General features: G+C 46.2%; 1 protein-coding gene across 1 annotated transcript in view; it reads left to right on the forward strand.

Moving 5' to 3' along the window:
- Nucleotides 1-21,998, forward strand: part of C9H2orf92 (chromosome 9 C2orf92 homolog) — a 28,820-nt gene that overhangs the window by 5,483 nt on the left and 1,339 nt on the right. Inside the window, exons 2-7 of the mRNA XM_042055765.1 lie at nt 1,565-1,627; nt 5,122-5,220; nt 6,522-6,590; nt 9,782-9,883; nt 12,389-12,615; nt 21,198-21,382. Of these exons, the coding sequence (XP_041911699.1) occupies nt 1,565-1,627; nt 5,122-5,220; nt 6,522-6,590; nt 9,782-9,883; nt 12,389-12,615; nt 21,198-21,382 (745 nt within the window). The remainder of the gene's footprint in view (nt 1-1,564; nt 1,628-5,121; nt 5,221-6,521; nt 6,591-9,781; nt 9,884-12,388; nt 12,616-21,197; nt 21,383-21,998) is intronic.

Consider the following 21,998-nt stretch of genomic DNA (forward strand, 5'->3'; position numbering starts at 1 on the left):
ACGCCTAACTGCAAAAAAGATAAGAAAAAAAAAAAAGAAAAGAAAGTTATGCCTGAAAAGCGATATAGTCGTGTGTGTGTGTGTGTGTGTGTGGTGTTTAGTGTATAAACAGTAGTAAATCACTATTAAGGACTTTGTGGTCCTTAATAATTGCCTCCTTTCTTCTTTACCCCTAATCTTAGGGAAGGCCCTGTCTGCCATCTGTTCTGTGGGCTTTCTATTCCTGATACTCCCTGTAAACAGAATCACAGGACGTGTGGGCTTTGTGCCTGCCTCTTTCCCTTAGCACACTCCCAGGTCCATTCATGTAGCAGGTGCGGCTCTGCTCCTTCTCAGGACTGAACGACCTGCGGCTGCCTTGTTTACCTGCTTGTTCAATCAGCTGATGGACATTGGGGCTGTTCCCATCTTTTGGTTTTCATTTATTAAGTTGTTACGGACATAGATTTTTTTTCAAAGCAAATGTCAGGTTTCCTTCCTTGGTTTTTATGGTCTTGTGTCATTTGGAATCAACCTTGCTGTTTGCTATTGTGGGATGTTTTACTCTTTTGGCTTTTTTTTGGGGGGTCCCACTACCCAGCTCTCAAATAAATCACACATGGAGGCTTATTCTTAATTATGAATGCCCAGAAGTAGCTTGGCTTGCTTCTTGCCAGCTTTTCTTAACTTATATTAGCCCTTTTGCCTTTGGGCTTTTAATTTTCTCTATTTCTATATACCTTTCTTTCCTTCTTTCTGGCTGGGTGGCTGGGTGGCTGGGTGGCTGGGTGGCTGGGTGGCTGACCCCAGATATTCACTGCTCCTTGCTCCTTGTTTCTCCTTTTACACTCTCTGCCGGCTAGCCCTGTCCGTCCTTTCTCCTGCCTCACTATTGGCCATTCAGCTCTTTATTAGGACCATCAGGTGTTTTAGACAGACACAGTAACACAGCTTCACAGCTAATCAAATGCAGCATAAACAAAAGTCACGCACCTGAAAACAATATTCCCCAACAGTTTGCTAGACCGATTGGCTGACCGCAGTCCTCAGACTCCTCTCTGGGTAAAGTTCCTGGGTCTGTGAGGACTTAGATCCTAGAACTTTAGTGGATGATGCTCCAGACTTGGTCTCCAACAGCTAGGTACAGCAAAGTCATCAGGGTGGGTCTTCTATCCATGCGATAATGAAGAAAGCAAACAAAATTTGTGCCCGTTTGGTATTATACCACAGACGGCAAGAGTTATGGCCACCGTGCATGATAAGTAACAGTTACAAAATGGAAAAGACAGTATATATACATATGAAAAAAATCCATGAGCTTTGGGACTGTCCACAGGTTCAGGGAGCCACTGGAGACTTGGGATGTATTCTGTGTGGTGGGGATGATACATAGAGATGGAAGTTATTTATCTTTGAGTCAGTGGTCACGTCCTTCAAGCTGGCCTTGAACTTGCTCTGTAGGCAACGTTGGCCAAGAACTATCCTTCCCGATTCAACCCCTATATATTAGGCTCGAAGGTGTGCACCATCGTGCCTGCCTGACTGGGGAAAGGTTTAATCGTAGTGTGTCTTGTTTCTCCTACAGGTGTGGAGAACAGCTTTTCCTCCAGTTCAAGGCATCTCGAGGAAGATTTGGCTAAACTATTTGGTAAGTCATCCTGTGGAACCCGAGTCTGGGATTTAAAGAAATTATGCGCTTGTCCCAGTCACTTGTTACTGGGCAGTTTGGGTAGGCGGGAAGGCGAGTGTTCTGCCTTGTGGCTAAGAATCGGTTCCTCTAAGTGTCCAGGTGCCAAAAAAATTAAGCTAACAGGTCGATAAACCAAAGCTTGGTAAAGTTGTTGCTTTTCCAAAGGGGGTAGGAGGTAGAGTCAGCAGTGCCATCTGGAAGCTCCCTGAGGCAGTGACCCACCTCAGCCCTCCACGTTGTGCCTGTCTGGACAGTTTCTGCTTAGCCCAGAGAGTGTGAGGCCCCAGGCTGAGCTGGGAACTGCCAGAGGGATAGTAAAGGACCCTTCTCCGAGATCTCAGCATTAGACTTAAGGGAGGGACATTTTTATGGCGCTAGGAGTCAAACCAGAGCCTCACGCTTGCTAGGCAAGTACCCTACTCTGAGCTAGAGCCCCAGACCTGTAAAGCCTAGGTGTTTGTTGTTTTCATTTTGAGACAGGGTCTCACTGTATGTTCCTGGCTGACCTCCTAATCAGAGATCTATCTGCCTCTGTCTCCCAGTTGCTGGGACTAAAGGTATGGACCCGCAGACACAGTGGTCAAGTTGTAAAGCTGTCTGGGAGACTCCAGGCTGAGGATTGCTGATGCCATACAAGTCCAGGGACCAGAGGCTCAGGGAACAGTTCTAAACCACGGCAGTCTGCTGAGGAAGCAGAGGGGTGCAGAAACACTCCACTTCTGCAGAGTGGTTCTTAGCATGTCCTGGCAGGGCTCACTGCTTCCTCCTGAGGTCTGCCTGCTTGGGCCCAGCCTTTTTTCTTCTCTCCTCAGCCCAACTCTGGTTTTGCTGTTCTTTGTAGACGTGTTAGTATGCCTGGCCATGTCTGGTATACCCTCGTACATGTCTAGATGGCTCAGCGACACAAACCAAGGGTTCTTTCTTTTCCCTTGTCAAAGTAGCTTGGGCTAGAGCCATTTGCTTTGAGATCATCAGGACTGTCCCTGGTGATTGTGTCTCTGGGCCGCAGGATGGTTTCTGAAATTCCAGGCATCACACCCAGACATCCTCCTTTCCAGACTCGAGGAAGAAGACAGGGAAGTACAAGCTCAGCACTTTAAAATTTTCTATCCAAGCTGGGCATGGTGGCGCACACCTTTGAACTCAGTACTTGGGAAGAAGAGGAAGACCGGTCTCTGTACATTTGAGGCTAGCCCGGTCTCCATAGTGAGTTCTAGGACATCCAAGGGTATACAGTGAGACCCTGTCTCAACCACCTTCCAAAATGAAAAAAAGGAATACATTTTTGTCTAGAGAAGCAATCCTTTTCCTGGGTTTCAGTTGTCTTTTGAGGATCTCTCTGTGCTGTGTGGCCTTGTGCCATCTGCCAGGGAGGGTGGGGAAGGAAGTTTCTTTGGGGATGTGGCCTTTGAGGCTTCAACCACAGAGTAGATGCAGAAGGAGGTGGGCGCAGCTTGAGATGGAAAAGCATAGAAGCCGTGACTGAGAATGCATTCTTCTGTCCTATGTGAATGACACCTTGGCTTCCTGTGTGTCTCACCTTTTTTTTTTTTTTTTTTTCCATTCTTGTCCCCATATTCTACAGAGCGGTTCATGGACCATGTTCCCTAGCTGCTCCAGGGTTGATGCTATATGAATCGGTGGTGAGGTATTTGGCCCTGGGCACAATCTTCACACTGACCCTGTGTTCAGGGCCTTAAAAAACATCAATTTCCACAAAAGTTCTCTGAGTTAAATCCTTCCCCCATCCCCCGCTGCTGATGGCACCAAAAGATCTAAGAGGTGAAATTTATTCACCCCAGGTCATGTTCTGGCAGGCATCAAACTGGGATTTGGGTCTGTGCCTATTGGCCCCGAAATTATAGTGTGCTTCATAGCATTAAATAAAGGAGAAGGGGAATGGCATAGGTGTTGGTTCATGAAAAGAGCTGGCAGGTAATTGCCTTCAGGAATGAGGTTTGTTAGGAGGAAGGACCTCTGACCACAAGAGAGACTCGCTGCTAGAGAGCATTAGAAAGGAACCATATAGCTCAAAATCGTATAGCTGCTTAAAACCAGCACAGTGGGCCCGAGGGGAGACCTCATCTTTAAAACCTCAAGGGGCTTGAGTAAGAAGGCTTGTTAATTATTATTTAGTGCTGTGATAAAAATGGTGACCCAAAGCTACTTAGGGAAGAAAAGGGTTTAATTTGGCTTATGGTTCATGTGGAATAGAGATGATAATGGCAGAGAGGGCCTGGCAGTAGGGGCAGGAAGCTGGCTGACGACACGTGTGTCCACAAACAGGAAGGAGGGCATGCACAGGCACATGAGCGTCAGTGCACACACACTCACATACACACGATTGACCAGAAAGTGGGGTGAGGCTATAAACCCTCCAAACCTGTCCCCAGTCATTCAGTTCCTTTAGCAAGTCTCTACCCCCTAAAAACAGTGATTCTGGCTACTCTCTCTCTCCAAAAATATTTACATTATGACTCATAATGTAGCAAAAGTACAGCTATGAAATAGTAATAAAAATAATTTTATGGGTTGGGGTCACCACACCATGGGGAACTGTATTAAAGGGTGGCAGCCTTAGGAAGGTTGAGAACCACTGTTGCTATAATCTCCCCCAAACAGCACCACTGAGACCATCAAACACACAAGCCTATGAGAGGCATTGCTAATTTAACCACAGCAGAGGGAGAGTTTAAAACAAGAGAAAGAAAGTCATGTTAACAGGATGAGGGGAAGCCCAGAAGAGAAAGTCTTTAGAGAAATCCCGTCAATAAAGAAACCTTGCTTTTATATCAGGTCAGCGTGTATGCTTGCGTGGTAGGAAGTTCTACCCACGTGATTTAGTCTTGGTATAACCTACATAACAGGGAGCATGGAGGAGCCAGGCACTGGGTTGAGCCATTCAAAAATCATAGCACAGCAAGGGATAAGATAGTGCCTTAACTTTTCATCCCAGGGTAGATCTGGGGAAGGTGGGGTTTGAGGGGATTGGCACAGGGTGGCCTCTCTCATCAGGTTGTGGGATCTGGCCTCTTACAGTAGTTAGCATCTTAGATGAGCAGGCCCTTGACCTAACACCAGGAAAGGCAGCAAGGCCTCAAATGAAGAAATGATGCGTGTCTTGTAGAGATAAGAAAGGGTTTTTGCTTGTAGCTGGGGCAGCTTGGGCACAGTCCCAGAGGTAGGTCACAATGACACAATGACACCAGGACCTGGAAGAAAACCAGACGTGGGGCAGAGTTTCTAGCCACCTGGGCTTGGTGGGTGGTGCTTTCTGCCTGGGATATCTGCTGTGATGAGTTTGCAGTTTTGATAGCATCTTAGAGCTGAACATCCTGCGTCCACTGAGTCTGAGTTGCCCCTTCACGCATCCATGAACATGCTAGGCAGGTGCAGAGCGGGATACACCTCTTGTGCTGCTGGTGTTGACGATTTTGCTTGCTCCTCTTCAGATGAGATCCTGCTGCAGGTGTTTCCCAGCAATCTAGATGACATGTCAAACGATGCAAGAACAGCTGGCAGACTGATCACCTGGAGAGAGGCAAATGAAAGCAAGTATCTGTCGATGGGTTCAAAGTGCCTGTGTTTTTATGGGCGGTGTTCACTTGGCTGTGCCGTGCCTGGAGCATCCCAGAATCCAGCTATGGGTGGGGCTGAGATGCGGAAGAAAGAGAAATCAGAAGCCCTCCCTGTAGCTTTCAGTGTCTGTGGGGGTCTGTGCTTTAAAGTGTGCCTCTTATTTATCATTATCATTATCCTCATCATTATCGTTATTAGTATGATCCCTGTTGTACGCAGTCAGCAGGTCCTATCACCGTGGATGTTGTGCAAAGGACGGAATCTAATTTTCAGTGGGGCTCACTGTTCCAGTCACACAAGCTAGGCATAGTGTTACAACTTTCTTCTCGTCCACACTTTACAGCTCACTGTGCAGGAGTGCCCAAGTGACCGTCTCAGGTGCAAAGCCTTCTCACACACTCCCTCATCACCCCAGCCCTGCCTCGGCCTTTGTAAACTGTTTGCCCAGAGCAGCACAGCTGATTTCTCTGTTAACACCCATGCTCGAATGCTAAAGCTAAGAGAAAACAGCTGGACACACACACGAGACAAAGCTGTATAAAACCCCTTGCGCACATTAGCCCTAAATCATGAGGATAACAGAGAAGGCCCTCTCCGTTAAGAGGGAGATTGAGAATGGGTCATTGCTTATCAAAATAAAGCCAGAAACATATGCTGTGTTGAAATTACACTCTAAGCAAAGCAGTTTTGTAACTAATGATCCTGCCAATGCATTTCTCGATGGCCACTCAATAAAGGCACAAATGTGAATACTTTGGCTGCATAATCCTGTTAGCTTGCTCTGCAGGGGGGTTTTATTATGTTCCCTTAGTTGATACAATATGTCATGTCTTCAGCAAAGTGCTTAAGGATTAAATGTATTGGTCCTAACGACTCTTCCAGGTCTCGTTAGTAGAGAATTGTGCCTTTGTCCTTTATTGGCTCAAAGCAGCTCCGCTTGGCGTCATCTGGCACCCACTACCCTGGTCCTTCTACCAGATTTTTTCTACAGTTAAAGCTGCTGTGTGCACACAAATGTGTGCACTTAGTGACTGGGCATCCTCCTCCTGCCTCAGTGTCTTCGGCACCATAATAGACGGTATCCTTTTAGAAGCTCAAGCCAACATAAATCCTTTCTCCCTTAAGTTGTTTTTGCCAAAGTAATTTTTCCACAGCATCGAGAAAGTTACACAACTGTTCCTCTCGAAGTACCTTGCAGAGGAGTGGGGCTTGAGAGAGACTAGGTGTAGACTTGAGGACAGATTCAGCACAGCTAAATTTTGTTTCCCCACAGCTCATGTCCTCCCGAACAGCTTCAACAATTCTGAATTTGCATCAAGTTCACATCTGGCTAAGTTGTTCGGTAAGTTACCCCCTCCTGTGAAAACTCTAGATGTATTTGAAGAACTCGCCTGCTTGCCCTTGGCTGTCTTTTAGGTAACTCATTCCTGCTGCTGCAAAGGGAAGGTAAGCATGGTTGTTGCTTACCTTGTGGCTAGAGTCGGTTCCTCTGCCAGAGTCCCAAGAAAACCAACAGAAAGCAGAATGCAAACACCGGGAAGGGACCCTGCTTCTCAGAGGGTGACAGATGGCGGTAGCAGGGTACAAGAGAGGGAGGACTGTAGTGATGAGGCGAGCAGGCCTGCTTTTCATCCAGCCCGGATCCCACACGGCTAGCTTTACACCTGAAATAACAACACACAAATAGTATTCATTTAAACACTCCCAGGCCCATTGGCTCTAGCCTCTTACTGGCTAACTCTCATATCTTGCTTTAACCCATATTTAGTAATCTGTGTAGCACCACAAGGTGGTGGCTTACCAGGAAAGATTGAGCATGTCTGACCTGGTGGCTGGCTCCATGGCATCTGTCTCAGAAAGGAGAGGCATGGCGTCTGTCTAACTTCCCTTCTTCCCAGCATTCTGTTCTGTCTACTCCACCTATCTAAATCCTGCCTTATCAAAAAGCCAAGGCAGTTTCTTTATTAACCAATGAGAGTCCTCCATCAGAAGATAACCTGGGAGATTGAACCAGGCCACCCACCTGAGTGTTTACCTGTGTGGGAAGACCTTCACGTTAGAGTTTTCAAAGTGCCATCTCATTGCTCTTCTTGGAAACCTTTGCTGTGTTTTTGAGAAAAGCGAAGATCCAGATGGAACTTGACAGGGTGCGAGAGCTCCAGGAATCTGTCCTTTTGTCTGAACAGAAGCAGAGCCGGCAAAAACTGCCTTTTTTCTTTTCTTTTTTTGGAAGCTCTCTCTTTTTTTGGTGACAGGGTTTCTCTGTGTAGCCTTGGCTGTTCTAGAACTTGCTTTCTAAACCAGGCTGGTCTTGAACTCACAGAGGTCTGCCTGCCTCTGCCTCCCAAGTGCTGGGATTAAAGGCGTGCGCCACCACTGCACGGCTAGAAGCTCTTTATAAGTATTTTCTCTTCAATTATACAAACCTACTTAATCTTTAGCATTTATATTAACTAGTATACCAAAAGAATGTTATAATGTAGATTTTTTTATTTTGAATTTTTTTCTTACAATATATTTTGATCATATTCTTTATCCTTTTCTAACTCCTCCTAGACACCCCTTTCTATTCACCCAAACTCATGTTCTTTTCTCTCTTAAATAAAAATCCCAAACACACACACACACACACACACACACACACACACGCACGCACGCACGCACACACACAGACAATAAACGTGGAACCCATTTAGTGTTAGCCAGCTACACCTGAGCTTGGGGCCTGCTCCGTAGTGTGGTTGATATACCCAGTGTCACTCTCTTGAAGAGAACTGATTGTCCCTCCCTGAGCAGCTAGCAGCTGCAAATAGCTTCTTGGTCAGGGGTGGGTTTTGCCTGGATTTCCACTTCTCTGTGCTGGGATTTTGTCTGGTTTGGCTTGTACGTGTGATTATAGTCTCTCTGCGTTCACATGTGTATCAGACCTGCTGTGTATGAAAAATAATTTCTCTTTGGAGTCATATACCACCTCTGGCTCTTTTAATCTTTTCTTCTCTTCTGCATAGATCCCTAAGGTTTGATAAAGACACCCCATTCAGACCTGAGTGCTCCAAAGTCTTTCACTGTCCGGTTGTAGGTCTCTGCGTTTATTACCATCTATTGTAAGAAGCAGCTTATTGGGCTGGAGAGATGGCTCAACAATTGAGAGCAGTGGATGCTCTTCCAGAGGACCTGGGTTTGATTTCAGCACCACGTGGTGGCTCACAACATATCTAATTCTAGCTTCAGAATACCCAGCACTCTTTTCTGGCCTCTGAGGGTACCAGAACTGCACAAGGGGCACAGGCATTCAAGTAGGCAAAACGCACATACGCATAAACTAAAAATACATAAATCCTTAAAATTAAAAAGAAAAATAAGCAGCTTCTCTGGTGAGGGTTGAGGTGATGTGCTAATCTATGTGTATAGCATAGAAACAATTTTTATTGCTATGTTCACTTAGCAGAATAATAGTACTAGGTTTTCCTTTAGGGGGGTGGTTTTCAACCTTCCCAATGCTCAACCTTTCTAACCCTTTAGTATAGTTCCTTATGTTGTGACCCTCAAACATAAAATTACTTTCATTGCTACTTCATAACTGTAATTTTGCTACTGTTATGAATTGTAATGTAAATATCTGTATTTTCTGATGGTCTTTGGGACCCCAGTGAAAGAGCTGTTCTAACCTCAGGGGTTGCGACCCACAGGTTGAGAACCACTACTCTAGGGCATGACCTTTAATATCAGGTTCTTGCCACCATTATCAGTGTCAAATATGAGTTCCATCTTATGAAGCGGGTCTTAAACCCCCCCCCCCACCCCCAAAGGGCTTGGCTACTCCTATAACATTTGTGCCAATATTGCATCAGAGGTATATATCTTGCCGGCAGGTCATTATTGTAGCCTCCAGGCTTCATAGAGAGGTGAGATTGGTGACTACATTTCTGCTCTGCTAGGGTGGATAGCACCTTCTAACACTTATGAATGCCAGCCAGTAGGGGTGAAGCTTCTAGTTGAGTAATAGCTGGATTTTTCTGTGTTTAGTGACTTAAGTATGTGTTGTCTAAATCAACAGGGTGTTACAACAGGTTGTGAGCCAACATGCGTGTGCTGGGAATCTAACCTAGGTCATCCAGAAGAGTGGCCAGTGAGCATGACCACTGAGCCATCTTGCCATCCTAATTAGGAAGAGTTTTATATATAAAAAAGCTCTTACTGACCATTTAGCATGCTCTGCCTCATTTCTGACTTACAGCCTTCACCCAGTTCTTATGTGTCACCCTGAGGCGGGGGGGCACTTTAAGGGTGGTATGAATGACACCAGGAACAAGAAGGGAAGCTGTATCTCCACATATGAGGCACGGGGCAGAGTTTCTAGACGTCTATCTCTGCCCCGGGGTATCTGGTTCGGTCATCTTAGAGCTGAGCATCCTGCATCCACTGAGTTTGAGTATCCATTCACGCATCCATGGACACGCTGTGTATGTAACAGAACAAGATATATCCATGCGTGTCACTGGTGTTAACATGTTTGTGCTTGCTTCTTTTCAGATGAGATCCTGCTGCAGGTCTTTTCTAACGACCCCAAATATTTATCAAAAGAAGACACAAGAGCAGCTGATGAGCTAGTTACATGGAGAGACACCAGTGAAAGCAAGTATATACCGATGGATTAGAAGTGTGTGTGTGTTTTCATAGGCTGTGTTGTATTGGATGTGCTTGTTGCGATTGGAACATTCTGGAAAACAGCTACTGATGGGGCACTGCCAGACTGAGAACTGAAAGAAGAGAGTGTCTGAAACCCTTGCTGTAATTTCTATCGGCCATGGGGTCTGTGGTCTGCAGGATCAGGCATGGGCTGCCATTCTGGATGCTATTTAGGGGACATTGACTAATTTGCAAATAGAGTTCACTGTTCCCAGTAGTGCAAACCCTGACTAGCATTAATAACATCCATTCAATGTGCCATAATTTCATGTACATGGATAATTTGGGGGGAGTACAGCATCTCTTCCATCCTTGACTGCATAGTGAGTTTGAGGCCAGCCTAGGCTGCATGAGCTCTTGTCTCAAAAAATAAGAGAAAGTGCTGGAGAGATGGTTTGTGGGTAAGAGTGCTTGCTACTCTTCTAGAAGACCTGAGTTCAGTTCCCAGCTATTACACCAGGTGGTTCACAACCACCTGTAACTCTAGCTCCTGGAGATCTGACTCTCTCTTCTGGCCTCCATGGGCACTGCACACATAGCATGCACTTACACACATGCACATGCACATACACATACAAATAATTTATTAAAAAGCCCAAACCACCAACCATAATAACAAACAAAAAACCCCTGTCTCAATCTGTATTCTATTGCTGTGAAGAGACACCATGATCATGGCAGTTCTTATAAAAAAGCATTTAATTAAGGCTGGCTTATAGTTTCAGAGGTTTAGTCCATTATTATCATGCTAGGAAGCATGGTGGCATGCAGGCAGACGTGGTACAGAAGAAGTAGCTGAGAGTTCTTCATATAGATCTGTAAGTGGCAGGAAGAACAGAGAGACACTGGGCCTGGCTTGGGCTTTTGAAACCTCAGAGCCCACTCCCAGTGACACACCCCCTCTAACAAGGCCACACCTCCCAATCCTTCTCAAGTAGTGCAACTCCCTGATGACCAAGGATTCAAATAGATGAGCCTATGAGCACCATTCTTATTCAAAACACCAAAACCAACCAACCAACCAACTACTGCAAAACCAGTAGTGAAAAAGATCTTGCTCAAGGTATACCTTCCAAAATGTTAAGAGGAACATGCCCTTTCCCCAAGGTTCTTGGGGAAACAGTACCACACTGGGAATCAACCCAGTTAGTAAGGAGAGAATCATCAGTGAGAAATCTGCCAGCAGTGACCTTGTGACCTTGGTGGCAGGGGAATGAGCATGCTGAGATGTCACACATAGTTGTGAATTCCAGTTCATCAGGGTCATTTCCTGGGTCTACCTGGGCTCTCCTGCTGTCAGTGGTCAGGCAATATCTCCATGTCCACATAAGACCTTTCAGCTGCACATCTTCCTACGCATTAAACTCTACGCTAGTGTCTGGACTTTTTTTTAAAAATATGTGAAACAAGGTATCTTAGTGGGTAAAGGTGTTTTTGTTTTTTTTTTTTTTTTTGGTTTTTCGAGACAGGGTTTCTCTGTGGCTTTAGAGCCTGTCCTGGAACTAGCTCTTGTAGACCAGGCTGGTCTCGAACTCACAGAGATCCGCCTGCCTCTGCCTCCCGAGTGCTGGGATTAAAGGCGTGCGCCACCATCGCCTGGCCAGGTGTTTGTTTGTTTTTTGCCCCACTTGAAATCTTGAGTTTGCGGCCCAGGACCCATATGGGGATAGGAAAGATCTGACATCTACTGGTTGCCCTCTGACCCCTGACCCTGCATGCATGCTGGGGCATGTGCACACCCCACCTCAACCACCCCCACATAGAATAAAATTACTAAAAATAGTAAATAAAACAAAACACGGACCCAGATGCTTATAAGAGCACTGAAAAAAATTTCCTCTCTTTTTTTCATGGTGTTTCATTCAAAGAAGTCATCTTTCTTGGAATTCTGAATCAGAACATTTTATTGGCACTCTGGGTAACTCCTGACAGTCATAAGACGAATACGATCGAAATTGAAATAATTGTATAACAGTGCATTTCGCTCTTGCTCGTGTTTAGAACCTGGTGAGGGTGGGACAGGGCTTTGCCAGGTCCCTGTCCTGCAGTGAAGCATGGCTGGAGGCTGGAGCAGGGCAAGCGTTCAATTCCTGGCTGGATACCAGGGATGTAGATACTGGGATGCCAGGAAGGCGAAGGAAAGAGCTGGCATTGGCAGCTGACTCTTCCTCCTCATTATAAACCAGCAAGGTCCCTTCCTCCCCACAGGGTAGTGGGGACATTTGGGGGCTGCACACATTCCTGAGGCTCCTCTGTCCTCCCAAGGGCTATGGGTTAGTGCTCCAGCCAGCCAGTGAGCAAAGGCCCAGCCTACCTCTGTGGTTAGGGTAGGGGGGAGCTGCCTTGAAGACAGGTCGAACAACTATGGCAGGAAGCCGAGGGAGCTTGCTTTCTTAAAAATATTGAGAGAAACAGCCTTATCTGGACTGATGAATATGTGTTTTTTCTTAGGTCAGGGTGTAGGCATGGGCACAGTGGTTCCCATACCCAACAGTGTGTCAGCCATGGGGAACAGGTTGGAGGGTGGGAGACCCTTATTAAAAGCTCTCATTCTTACCATCCACCAAGAACCTCTAAAAGTGGAGCCCAGGATTCTACATGTTTCTATGCATTTGCAGAGTGTCACAGCCAGGGACCACTTCCTGGCGATTAGAACCCTTGAGTTAGATGCTCTGGGGGTAATTTATTCACCAACAAATACCCTTTAAAATAGCTATTTCTAATACCCTTGATTTTATTTCCTGTAAATAGCCTATTAGTGATATGTTAAATATAATTGTACACCTCTTTGCTAACTGAACGTACCTTGAGAGCCGCAAGGAGACAATTGCTTACTAGGGACTGGGTGTGGGCTAGAATGGCAGCTCTTGTTGCCTGTGTCTGCATTGCCACATTCAAGAAAAGATGATCAAATCTGGCACATGAAGCTTTTCATTAAAACTTTAGACATACCAGTCCAGTTCCCACAATCTGGCTACCAGATTAGGAAGTCCATCTCGACTGTAGTCTGAGATGTCGCCTTTATCATGGAGTAACTCCCGGTAATCTGGGAATTCATCTCCTTGTGCAACATCAGCACACAGTTTTTAAAAATAATGTATTTAACTTTTATTTTATGTGCACTGGTATGAAGGTATCAGATCCCCTAGAACTGGAGTGACAGACAGGTGTGAGCTGCCATGTGGATTCTAGGAACTGAACCCGGGTCCTCTGGGAGAGCAGCCAGTGCTCTTAACCATCTCTCCAGCCCCACAGCACACAGTTTTAATGAGAGGTCGAAACAGTTTATGTTTGAATGTCCTGCAGTTTCTGTCCCCTCCCGCCCCCAACCAGTGGTTTTCTGGCTGTTTTGTATGATAGTTTTTCTACATGAGCTTTACTGTCAGCCTGTCTAACTCTATGGAAAGCCTTTTGTACTTTCCTAGTCATTTTGGAAAAATCGATATTGAGTCACTCTACGCTAGAGAAGGGGATATCTTGACAAAATTTTAAGCTTGTCTTTGGCTTGTTTCAGTGTATTCCATATTCATATCTATCTACATGTGTGTATGTGTGTATGCATATATACATATATATGTGCATATACACACACATATATATATATATCTTGCCAAATTATTACTTTTTCTGTGTTATTACTGTAAGTGGAGATTTCCCTATTATTCTGCACACTACCGAGTTAAGGTTTTGGTAGGAAGGTAAACTGACCTGTGCACCATCATTTCATAGCTTTAGTACCTGCGCCGACTGGACCTTGTCAGCTTGCCGCAAACTTGAGTCACCTGGGAAGAGGGAACTTCAAACTCCATCAGATGGGCTCATGGTCATGTCTGGTGGAGTGACGTTTTCTTGATTGTAACTGATACAGCAGGGCCTAGAGGGCTGAGCCAGACCTGGGCAGGTGGCCCTGGGTTGTATAAAAAGGCAAGCCAGGAAGCAGCTTTGCTCTGTGGTCTCTGCTTCAGTTGTTGCCTCTGGGTTCCTGTCTTGGCTTCCCTTGATGAACTGTAAGTCACAGAAACCCTGTTGTTCTCCAAGCTGCTCTTGATCACGATGTTTATAACAGCAACAGAGAGGCAAACTGAGACAGGACCTTACTGGATTCTAGTCCATGGAATAGAAATAGGTGTGTGTGTATATATAACACAACATTTGGGACTAATATAAGAAAGACAGTATCTACCTACCTACCTATCATCTGTCATCGATCTATCTTCCTCTTTATTTGAACACACACACACATACACGTATATTTACATACCAAGAATGAATTCTTCAGTTTCTATTTGCTGCGGTAGGTTTGCTTTTGGGATTTATATGTTTTTATGTGTATGTTAAGAACTTGCTATGTTCCATCTTACCCGATCCTATTGGTTGTCATTCCTGTAGTCCACACTGAAATGACAGGTGGATCATAGCACTATTCAGTACAGACCAGACTCTCTGCCCCACAGAAGCATTAGTGGCATAGAAAAGTGCTGGATCAGAATACTGTTTTATGAATGGATGTGTGGGTGACTAGTACAGTAATAATCACTACTATGGCGACAGGGCCAACACAGTGAGCCCTGTCTGGCAGCTGTTGGAGTTTTTCTGCTTTTACTCATTTCCTCCCCACAGCAGTCCCACGTGGCAACATTGTTACTGGGCATGGGTTTTCCATCTGCGGGATACTGAGGTTAAGTAACCTGCTGCTCCAGCATCCAGCAGGGGGCAGTGTTGGTTCACAAACCGAGGACAGCAGAGCTACCGGCTATGTCTACTTTGTGCTTAGTTTGTGCTTTGTTCGCCATCCAGAGCATCATTCCCGACATGCTGTCTTTAGACAGGAACCCCAGTGCCCCTAGGGTGGGAGGCTCTGTCTTCAGTTCTCCTGCCTTTTGCCGAATGGGCCAACGATTGTTGTTGTTGTTGCTGAACAGCAACAAAGACCGTGTTTCTCTAAAGCATTCATGGTATGAGATAATTTTTAAATATGGGAGCTTCCTTCATGCCCCTTATTGTTACACTAGAGGGGACTAGGTGCCCTGCTGGGCTGAGTCCCCCTGAAACAAACTTGATACCACATCTCAAACCTTAATGTAGGTCCTAACCTGCTAGCTTGGTAGATTTATTTTCTAGAGTGTTTGCACAGTAGCAAAGAAAACAGCACCCTTATAAAAGCTGTAAGAAACCTTATTGACGTTTTTCTCCCTTATAGACTCCTAAGTCAATACATGACAGCTTTCTAAGTACAAATGAGTTTTACCCGCTCATTTCCCCAGAACTCAAGGTATGCAGTCGGCTACCTACACTATCTCTGAAGTCAGTTCCGTGTTATTTGTTTCCCACTATAAATTGATTGTCACCACACTGGTTATCACATTATAAACTGATTATTTGTGGGGCTGGTGAGATGGGTGAGTTGGGCAAGTGCTTGCTGCGTAAGAGAAGGAACGGAGTTCGAATCCCCAGTAGCCATGTAAGAACCCGGGCACTGTGACGCACACCTGTGGCACTGTGACACACACCTGCAATCCAGTACTAGTGAGGCATGGATGGGAATTCTTGAGGTCTACTGGCTAGCCAGTCTTAGTGAGCTTCAGTGAGAGACCCTGCCTCAAAAATAATGTGGAGATCTGGAGAGATGGCTTAGCAAGTAAGAGTGCATACTGCTCTTGCAGAGAACCTGAATTTGACTCCCAGCACACACATACACGCACACACACACACACACACACACACACACACACACACACACACACTGGGAAGCTCATAACTACCAGTAACTCCAGCTCCAGGGTCATTGGAGGCCTCTAGCTTCCAGGGGCACCTGAACTCATATGCGTATACACATAACTACCCCCCCCCCCCGTGTGTGTGTCTGTTTGTGTATATGTATTAGTTTTTTGAGGCATGGTTTCTCTGTGTAGCCCTGGTTGTCCTGGAACTCACTCTGTAGACCCGGCTGCCCTAGAACTTAGAGATCTGCCTGCTTCTGCCTTCCAAGTGCTTGGGATTAAAGGTGTGCAACACCACTGCCCACCTTAAAAGTAAAATCTTAAAAAAATAAGGTGGGGCAAGGTTAAGGAAGACACCTGTTATTGGCCCTGGACTCTGTACACATATACACACGTGCCAGTGTACCTGTTTACATGTATGGACACACAACCATACACATACGTGAATGAGAACACACAAATCATTGTTTTTTGTTTTTAAACTGGTGATGCTGGATTTCTAGGAACCCCCAAGTTAGAACTATGTCACCCAGAAAACCTTCCTTGGGACTAATATAAAGTTATATCATTTGAACTTATAACTTTTATAAGTCAGAAATATCAGCAATTCCATACAGGTCAACTCAGTATCATGGAAACTATTCTGAGATCTCCGATTCGCAGGCCACATATCCATGCTCAAGCGTCTTTCAGAGTGGATTCCCCTGGATGCCTCTTCTCATAATTCTCGCAGAGAGCCTGAAGTACCCGGTTAAAAATACTTGGTTTCTATGAACAGATGCAAACGTTTCCTTCACTCAGCTGTGTTCCTTGGAATTCTATTCCTGCGTGGATTTAAAATGTCCACAGATGTTTTGCCACCTCTCCCTCCAAAAGGTGGAGCTCTCTCTCGGAGTGTGGGCTGGATTTCGTGACTTCTAAAGAATGGCGGAAGTGATGGCGAGCCTCTCTGTAGATCAGGTCACCAAACACATTGTGTTTCTACCTGGCTGTCTCTTGGTTCCTTCACTCTGCTGAAAGTTGCCTGCCAGTAGTGAGGATGCTCAAATAGACCCCAGGAGAATGGCTTTTGCTTATAGCCAATAAGGATGTTCGCGATGGTTTACTTGGGTGGTTTTGTATCACAGTTCCTCATAAGTTGTAGACAAAATCCTTCAAGATTCATTCTCTTATTTAAAACCTAGCCACTGGATTTTTTTTCCCTCCTGGTCATAGGCTCTGTGCTAGAGGCTAAAGAGCTAGATGAAACATTCTTGTTCTCCAAGGTCTTGCTCACAACCAATAAGATAGTCAGTGGACCACTCATTCTGCTCAAAGGTGGCTGCCATATTGTAAGGATGCTCAAACAGTCCAAAAGAGCATGACTCTGGTGGTAGGGGCTAGAGAAATGGCTCAGTCGTTAAGAGTACCGGTTGACCCAAGTTCTATTCCTAGCACCCACATGGTCACTCACAACCATCTGAAGCACCAGTTCCAGGGGATCCAATGCTCTCTTCTGGCCTCTGCCAACACCAGGCACGCACATGGTGCATAGCCATACATGTAGGCAAAGCATCCATATACATAAATAAATTACTAACAAAGGAGTCAATCTAGTTAACAAATAATTATTGGAGGGGCTGGAGAGATGGTGCAGTGGTAAGAACACTGGCTGCTCTTCTTCCAGAGGCAGAGATAGGCGAATCTCTGTGAGTTAAAGGCAGCCTGGCCTACAAGAGCTAGTTCTAGGGCAGCTACGGCTGTTACACAGAGAAACCCCGTCTTGAAAATTAAAAATAAATAAGTAAAAAAGTAAAAAAAATAAATAACCCCAGAAAACCCCACAACCCTTCATATTCTCCAGACAGTTAAATAAAAACTCTTGGCCATATTGGTGATAAATGTGGACAGCTACGCTTTTTCTGTTGGTGGTGACCCCTCTGTGGTATAGAGAACTGAAAATGTGTTTTCAGGTGAATTCTTCCCCCAAATCCCCCTTTCCTCTTTGCTTTCATTCTGGAAGAAGCTACCACAGGTTTGGGGAGATGCTTTAGTGGGTGAAGCACTTGCCACAACAATGGTAAGACCCGGGCTAGAATCCCAGGAACTCACGTAAAGCTGTATGTGGTAGCATGCACGTGTAATCCCGGGGCTCTGGTGATGGGATGGAAGGTGAGGGCAGGAAAAGCCGGAAGATTCAGGGCCAGCCAGCCTGGTGGACGCCATGACTGACAACCAAGAGACCCCGTCTCAAATGGTGAAAGGTGAAGGCTTGTCCTCTGACTTCCACACATGTGCTGTGTGTGATGTGCACACACCCAAGTGTGCAGGTCTCACAAACACACACACACACAAACGCACGCACGCACGCATGCACGCACGCTTCTTTATCATAGAAACAGAATTAAGCTCAGGTCAATGACTGTAGGTTAAACTGTTAACGTTAGCTTCCTATCTCTATAATGAAATACCCTAGATAAACAACTTATAAGCTGTTGGCTCACAGGTTTAGAAATTCTAGTCCACGGCTGTCCATGTTGTTTGGGGGCCCTTGGAGAGGTAAGGCAACATGGTAGGAGTATGTGAGAGCAAATCTGCTCATTCCATGTCTGAGAAGCAAGAGAGAGAAGAGAGAAGAGGAGAGGAGAGGATGGGGGGGGGGGGGGGGGGGAGGGGAGGGGAGAGAAGAGGAGAAGAGAGGAGGGGAGGGGAGAGAAGAGAGGAGAGAAGAGGAGAAGAGGGGAGGGGAGAGGAAAGGAGAGAAGAAAGGGGAGGAGAGGAGAAAGAGGAGAGGAGGGAAGGGGAGGGGACAGGAGAGGAGAGGGGAGAGGAGAAGATAGAAGAGAGAGAAGAGGAGAAGATAGGAGAGGAGAGAGGGGAGAGGGGAGAAGAGAAAGGAGAAAAGAGAGGGTAGCTAGGGTCCCAGAATCCTCTCTGAGGGCACAGTACCAATGAGCTAAAAACCTCCCACAGGCCCCACCCCCTAAAGGTTCCAGTGCCTTCTATGAGTGGCCCCTGCAGACCGAGCCTTTAATACGTAGACTTTAGGGGGCATTCAGGATCTAGACTTCTCTTTTGTCTTTTGTAGATCTTATTGCCGAGGAGGTGGATAAGGAATCGTCTCTATTCAACAGAGATGTTAGCCATCAATTGTCGACTGTGGACAGAGAAATACCCCAAGGATTAGTTACTCAAGGTAATTGTTCTTAAAGCATGACCTAAGTAAGAGTCTCAAGTATGGAAGGTTCTAAAACACATCTTTTGTTTTCGTGGTATTTTAGTTGCATAGAATCCGTGTATCTTAATTCACCTGCAAAAGTTTGTGGTAAGCTAGTGTAGGGTCACATACCTGTAATCCTGACACTCAGGCTGAGGCAGGAGGTTCATGAGTTTGAGGCCAGCCTGGGCTACATGCTGACACTGTCTAACAAAACAAAACAAAACACAAAAACATGCAGTGCATATAGTCTTCACATTATGAGTAAAATGACTTTGAAAACTTTGACCACCTTTTCAAAACGATTTTCATGGGTTCTCTAAAGAGCTGGGGTCAATTAGAACATGGTGTCCTCTTCTGAGCCCCCACCACCGCTGGGTACTGAGGCCATCTAGCATACAAGAGAGATTCAATGACAAAGGTTAGGCTAGTCTCCTAGGTTCTGGTTTCTTCCTTCTGGTTGGGTTAACTGAGCTCAGGCTTGTTGGTAGTGGGTAGAGACTAACCCCATGCTGGTACCAAGCCCAGGACATTCTTGGAAAAGTCCAGGGGCCAGGGGTCTGCAGCTCCCAACACTCTCTCCATACAGCCACTCCATACCTTGTTGTATCATTTTCAGCAATTAAACACCAAGGCTGACAGTTGGGGTTCAATCCTCCAGACCCGCATGGTAAAAAGAGAGAACTGACTCCCATAAACTGGCCACATGCATGGATGGCATGTGTGTGTAAACATATAGGCACACATACACACACAAAATAAAATGTAACTTTAAACTTTTGAGTGCTGAATTCTCCCAGCAGAGCCCCCAGAGAGACTTACTGATACTCTTGGTGCAGTTGGGATGAAGGGTCGGGCTCCAGCTTCCCCCCCCATAACCTAAGAAAGCCTTTGGGCGGCATCCTCCTGCCTGCATCACCCCACTCTCTTCAGTGTCTCTCATCACCGAACCTGCTCATTCCTGTTACTTGTCTCCTTCTCCCCACTCCCCGACGCCCCCTCTTCCCTTGCCTAGATTACAAATGAAATCCAGATGCTCCTGAGTCCCCTAATGTAGCTGGGAGCTCCTTCCTTTGAGATCTAACCATGAGTTTTTGTACTTCAAACCCATGCTCGGTGGCATTCCAAAGCCACCCTCACGGTTTCTCAAAGTCCCTAGAGGGCTGTCAGAAGTCGGGGTCATCTCTGGCGATATCGACTGCAGGGTGGGACAGTCACGAGTCTCTGAAGCTACAAGCTTGATCAGTTTTTTTCATCACTGTGGCAAATACCCGAGAGGAACAAATTCAAGGGGAAAGGGTTTATTTCAGCTCTGGATTTTGGAGGTGCAGGTCTACGGTCAGCTTCCCCCTTGTTCTGAGGCTCTGATGAGACAGAACACCGTGGCAGAAAAGCCTGGTGGAGAAAATCCATGACTACATGCTGGCCAGGAAGCAGAGAAAATTTTCCCCCACGTTGACTGGCTTCCTCTTTTCCCATCTTCATTCCATCTAGGCCCTCACCTCTTGGATGGTACCACGCAAATTCAGGAAGGATCTCCCCACGTCTGTTACTCTCTCTCAAGTCAACCATTTCTGGAAACACCCTCCCAGACACACACACACACACACACACACACACACACACACACACACAGCGGGGAGAGGACGCCTATTCTAATTTCTTATGTGTTTCTTAGTCAAATCAAGATCACAGTCACGACCTACGATCCTAACCCCCACAAGGCAAACTGCATACATAGTAGTTTCTAGAAGCTGGTGGGGCAGGGAGGGGAGGGCAGCAGAGAAGTGTTACTGCCTGTGAGAAGCCTTCACTCAATATCTGACATTGTTGTCCTGTTCCTCATGCTGGAGATTTAACCCAGTGCTTCCTGCATCCAATTGTGCCCCACCCCACCTCCATTATTCTCAAAGCCTTTGAAGTAGGACGTCCCTGCCTTCCTATGGACCTCACTTCTGGTCTTCCTGAATCCCACACACTCTGATTTATCGAACCTTCTCCATGGATGTGTTGCTGCTTGCCAGCCCACACCCTCAGCATCCCAACTTGTTACTGGTGACCAGGCCAGCCACTTCCCCAACTGGACTTCTGAAGCTGCCTGACATGCTAGTGTATTGACTTCTGCTCTGAGTTTTGGGGCTTGGTTGTAGGTCACCTGGAGGGATGGTTGAGGCTGCCTCTTGCTGCTCTCCTTGTATCTCCCGTTTATATGCTCACACTGATCCTTGTGTTTTTCCATTTAGATGCTCACACTGATCCTTGTGTTTTTCCGTTTAGATGCTCACACTGATCCTGGTGTTTTCCCATTTAGATGCTCACACTGATCCTTGTGTCTCATGCTTAGATGCTCACACTGATCCTTGTGTCTTCCCGTTTAGATGTTTACACTGAGCGTCTACCTTGCAGAGAGCTGCTGAGCTTCCTGCAAAAGAACATCATCACTGCGGCCGTTGCTGTGGCTGCAATCCTCCTGGTCACAACATTGGTGGTGCTTGCGTTGGTCACGTACATAAGGCGGAAGAAGGCCAGGTTAGTGGCTCTTGGCATCCATCTTCCTTTTAAGAAGTCGGGAACAGTGGTGGTGGTGGAGAGATGGCTCCTATTCTATTCCCAGCACAGGGTGGCTCATAGCCATCTGCAGCTCCGGTTTCAAGGGATCTAATCCAGTCTTCTGGCCTCCAGAGCACTGCATGCACGTGGTACTTGCTGGCAAAACACCCATACCTGTAAGATAACGAAAAAAGAAAAGAAAAGAAACCGAACAATCAACTTAGGGAGTTTGAAACACAGTTGCTTCTTGAAGATCCCAGATGTAAGAGGAAGGCAGGAACATCTTCCTGTTGGGCCTTGGCATCTCCCAGCATGCTTGATAAAAGTTCCCAGGTGAGCTGGGCAGTGGTGGTGCGCGCCTTTAATCCTAGCATTCGGGAGGCAGAGGCAGGCAGATCTTCGTGAGTTCGAGGCCAGCCTGGTCTACAAGAGCTAGCTCCAGGACAGGATCCAAAGCTACAGAGAAACTCTGCCTTGAAAACAAACAAACAAACAAACAAACAGTTCCCAGGTGGTGGGTTTCAGGCCCCATCTAGCAATTCTGAGGCACACTGGGGCCTTGGGGTCTCTGACTTGGGCTACGTGTGCCTCTCAA

The sequence above is a fragment of the Arvicola amphibius genome, chromosome 9 (genome assembly GCF_903992535.2).
Source record: "Arvicola amphibius chromosome 9, mArvAmp1.2, whole genome shotgun sequence".
NCBI lineage: Eukaryota > Metazoa > Chordata > Mammalia > Rodentia > Cricetidae > Arvicola > Arvicola amphibius.